Source organism: Cyprinus carpio, chromosome A13, assembly GCF_018340385.1.
Source record: "Cyprinus carpio isolate SPL01 chromosome A13, ASM1834038v1, whole genome shotgun sequence".
Taxonomy (NCBI): domain Eukaryota; kingdom Metazoa; phylum Chordata; class Actinopteri; order Cypriniformes; family Cyprinidae; genus Cyprinus; species Cyprinus carpio.
Window position 1 is genome coordinate 9,795,777 of NC_056584.1, and position 4,520 is coordinate 9,800,296.

The window sequence follows — 4,520 nt, forward strand, 5'->3', positions numbered from 1 at the left end:
GGATCTTACGCATGCTGAGTTTCCATCATCTTTGTGTTTCTGCTTTGTTTGTCTAACCCCTGAGTCTAAAAATTACCAGAATCGGCTGTAAAGACTGGAGTATTGCCATCACTGTAACCACATCCTACTGCTTTTGCAACAGCAAGATCTTCTGAATGTGGCCTTGGGTTTAGTTTCTGCCCACTGTCTTCCTGTATCTTCAGTAAAACCTTTTATTTCATTCATTGTTAGCTTTGGAGAGGCTATTGGTTCTGTCTCCTTTCTTCTAGGAACATTAATTCTTCTTTTGTCATCTCACAGTTTGTGTTGTGTGCTGGATATCAAACTTACTGAATGTGATGTGTTTGTGTAAGCTGAATGTAGCAGGAAGTGGGGGAGATGTGTGTCCTTCTCCCTCATAGACTAAGTGAGCATGACCAGCAGTTGTTAAGCAAAACAACTGTCCTTTGTGTGTTAAAGCACATGTGTTTGAATACGTCCAACTTAGTCTTCAGTCAATGGCACTTTGTACTTTGTCTGTGTTTAAACATGCTCCTTTATTTAACATATACGCATTAGAGAATCTGTTGGGTGCAGAACTGTACAAAGAGTTTCTTTTTTCTGTCCCTATGGTTAAAATTTCACAGGATTCAAACTGAAGAATGTATATAATCTAATTAGTTACTGTAAGTTAGTATATTATGAAATTCATTCTGGAGAAGTTTTGAAAAACTTGGTGGTGGCATAAAAACACTATATGCAGCACATTTAAAATGTAGCTATCTTTAATCTTTAACATGAAAGTTTGTTTTGTACTACATTTCACATGCAACCATGAGGTAACCCCCCATCTAAGTAAATAAATAAATAATAAAATTAAATTAAACATTTCAAATAAAAATTGTGACACCCAAGCAATAACATTGGTAAGACCCTTCACTGTGGGAAGACAGGTAAATAATCTAATATGTAATACTGACAGCAAAGCTAAACCATTTAACTCTTTTACCTGTTTTTTATTTTAGAAACTGAATAGTTTTTTTTATGTTAATGAATGTTTATTGCTATTGCATATTAAAATAATTCAAATCAAGGTTTTAAATTGTATTTATGTGCCAAATATCACAGAAAATTAAATCAAACAGAATTAAAAACAGAAATAAACTGGTTAATAAATTGGTTAAAACTTTCACTAATGTTAAATAGGTTTAATACAGTTGTGTCCTAAGAATCAGTCATCCAATTATCCAAGAGCGCCATCTAGAGTTAACAAACTGGAACTGCGCACACTTGATCAGCTGATTCACAGTCATATGACCAAACACGGAAATAACCGTGCAGACAGAGCGAGTCAACAATAGCATCGTGACTTTCTAACACAGTTTATTTACAAAGTTTATTTTATCGCGGGCACCTCGCGTCCGTGCTACAGCACATCTGATAATTGTGCGTGCTTTCTTCGGGTGTTTGTGCTATGCCAAATCAGACATGGTGGTTTGTTTCCTAATCCACACGGTGTGTCCGGTGAGCGCGCTGTCCGCAGGCGAGACTCGGGTACTGTACGCGCGTGTGTTCGGACCGGAGACCGGAGATGCTTGTGACTTCACACCGGAGCAGAGACGACTGATGCAGAAAGAGAGACTTCACGTGGTAGCGAGGTGAGATGAATTCACAATGTTAACCGTTCCCGCCAACTACTTTTAATCAAGCCTACGATTGTAAAATATTACATTAAATAATATTAATTAAGATGTCCCACTATGATTACAGTGATCATCATCATCTTGTTGTTTTGATGACTGACCTTCTGTGGAACATAAAAAAAAGATATTTTGAAGAATGTTAGTAACCAAACCGTTTTGGTTACCATTGACTTGTAGTATTGTATGCATAAAAACATTTCTCAACATATTTTATGTTCCACAGAAGAAAAAACAGGTTAGAAACAATCATAAATGATGACAGAGTATTCATTTTTGGGTGAACTATCCAACTAAAACCAAGTGTCTATATTAGCAATAACTGCATTAGGTATTTTGTCAGGATCTATGGTTACTGGTACATTTTTGTATGTGTACCCATGGGAAACAATGCTGTCTTTTTTCCTTCTGTCAGGCAGGTGAGGAGTGCTGTGGCTCTGAGCAGGGAGGCCTCAGGCGGTTCGAGTGTGGAGGCAGTGCTGGGTGAGGAGGCTGCAGCTCTGGGCGAAGCTGACAGCGGGGTGTTTTCTCTGGGCAATGCAGAGCTCTTTCCAGATCGGAGTGTTGTTCTGTGGCTGGGGGTTCAGTCTCTAGCATTCACTCTGGTCTGTAGACCACACGAGAACCTCCTGCTCGCAGAGGGAACGCTTCGTAACATTGCACGTCACTGCCTGGAGGAGCTACGTCTGCTTGGACCTGGTGCGGAGGTGAGGTTTTCTGGGACTAATGATTATTTTATTAGGGGTGCTTAATTACTATTGCTCATACGTAGAGTTCAAGACCTAATTTAAATAAATTTAAAATGATTAAAAATGTTATAGTAAAACTAACAATAACAAATCAAGCATGTTTTGTGCTCCAGCCATGAGCGATAACTTAAATCGTGTGGCTTGTTGAGGAGAGGTGTGTTATAACTGCCCCTGCTGTTTGCTGGAAATTGCCAGCCCTCATTGAAAATGAATGATGTTCTATCGGATTGCCACTATTTACATCTCTGAACTGATTTCTTTACCAATTACTTAAAGGGAAACACATTCACCTTAGTAATCATCTTTATGTTACTCTCTGAAACTCATGTTACTCTCTTATAAAAAGTATAAAAAATTTATATAATGTAACATCCAATATTTTTTTCAGACAGTAGTTCTTGTAGTTCCTTGTCTGTGTGAATGTATGTGTTGCATGTATGTTTGGATGTTAAGCTGTTTATTGTGTGTTTGCATATAGGTGTATATTGGTGTACAAAATACATTTAATTGTATTTAGTTGTTTGGAGTTGTTGGTAAAATGTAGTTGTTTTTTATCTTTTTTTTAATTTTTTTTGAATATTTTGGTCTCTTATGCTCACAAAGGCTGCCTTTATTTGATCCAAATTAAAAACAATAAAATTGTGAAATATTAAAATGCAAAATATCTTTTTTCTATTTAAATATATATTTAATATGTAATTTATTCCTGTGATGCAAAGCTGAATTTTCAGCATCAATACTTCAGTCTTCAGTGTCATGATCATGAGTCATGACATTATGTTTCATGATAAATTTTAATGTGATTATTTGATGTTTAGGAAAAAATTTTTTTATTATTATTTGCTGTGTTGAAAACAGTTGTGCTGCTTAATATTTTTTTTTAATGATAAAAATTTTTGTGAAATAAAAAAGTTCTTGTTGATGTAAAAAAGTTATTTTTAATGTATGATTGTGTGTTTGAGTGACTGTTATTTGAATGAATTTAAGTTGTTTGGTGTTTTCATTGTATCTTTGTGTAGATTCATGCAGCCGTGATTATGAAAATGATTGTATTGCGTTTATTGTTACAACTTGTGTTGCACTCCCGCAATCTTATAGAGTAGTCTGAGTGCAAGTTTTTCTTATGTCTGCTGGCCTAGTTTCTTCCCACTAATAAGACTAGCAGTGGGTACAATTGAAATGATAATATACATCTCATTCTGTGTGAGATACATGATAAACTGTTGATTACATTGTGATCAATACGTTCACAGAAAAGCAATCCAATGAGCTCAGGGGTATTTTCTGCAGAAATTTACTAAAAAATGATATTCTTTCCAATTACTGTATGACTAGGGCTAGAGTTGTTGTCAGACAGTGAACAAGGACGCGCATTCAAAGTAAATAGGCAGGCTGCCAAGCTATTGATTATTTGAAGCTACCCTTTTTCTCTCTTGCTGACTTAGCTGTTATTTTCAGGTGTTGCTGAAAAGTGATCGAGTGGACGCATTGTTGCACAGACTGCTTCCCCATGGTCAGCTCCTCTTCCTCAACCACCGTTTCACCCTCGCTCTGGATAAAGAGATAGCGAGCTACGTGAGCAAATGAAACCGTGTGCTTATTGGTGTAATCGCGAATGTTTGCGAGTAATATTTAAACTGCCTGATAAATCCAAGATGTTCTGATTTTGGAGATTTGGAGGAACTGTTTCTCGTCTGAAGGTGTAATGCACACTGCCACGGCTCAAAGGAGGGGGTCTAAAAAGTAGAAGATTGCATCCACAAAGTGTATTATGAACTATTTTTTTCCTCCGAGGAAACCAAAAGGGACATGTTCTAAAACTTTAATTGCAGTTTGACATCAGAAAAATTCTGAGAAAAATTCCAGAAAAAGCAGCAAAGATTGTGGTATTTATTGTTTTTTTTAGTGATTATTTTTGTACATTTAATCTCACAGGCAGAATGACTTTGGAGTACCTGATTAACTGGCCATAAATGGTCAATTGGTAACATTGTTCATTGAGTTTCTTGTTAATTAAAGTCTAAATTTATATGATCATTACTGTCTGGCTGGGTCAAATATTAAACCATTGCAGTAAATATATATCTGGCTC

General features: G+C 36.2%; 1 protein-coding gene across 1 annotated transcript; it reads left to right on the top strand.

Moving 5' to 3' along the window:
* The first annotated feature begins 1,287 nt into the window (after positions 1-1,287).
* On the top strand, positions 1,288-4,279 carry LOC109079463 (adaptor related protein complex 5 subunit sigma 1). Its single transcript, XM_019094613.2, has 3 exons — positions 1,288-1,637; positions 2,095-2,386; positions 3,887-4,279. Exons 1-3 carry the CDS (start codon positions 1,468-1,470, stop codon positions 4,013-4,015), a joined length of 591 nt encoding a protein of 196 aa, XP_018950158.1. The 5' UTR covers positions 1,288-1,467; the 3' UTR covers positions 4,016-4,279.
* Positions 4,280-4,520: the final 241 nt, after the last annotated feature.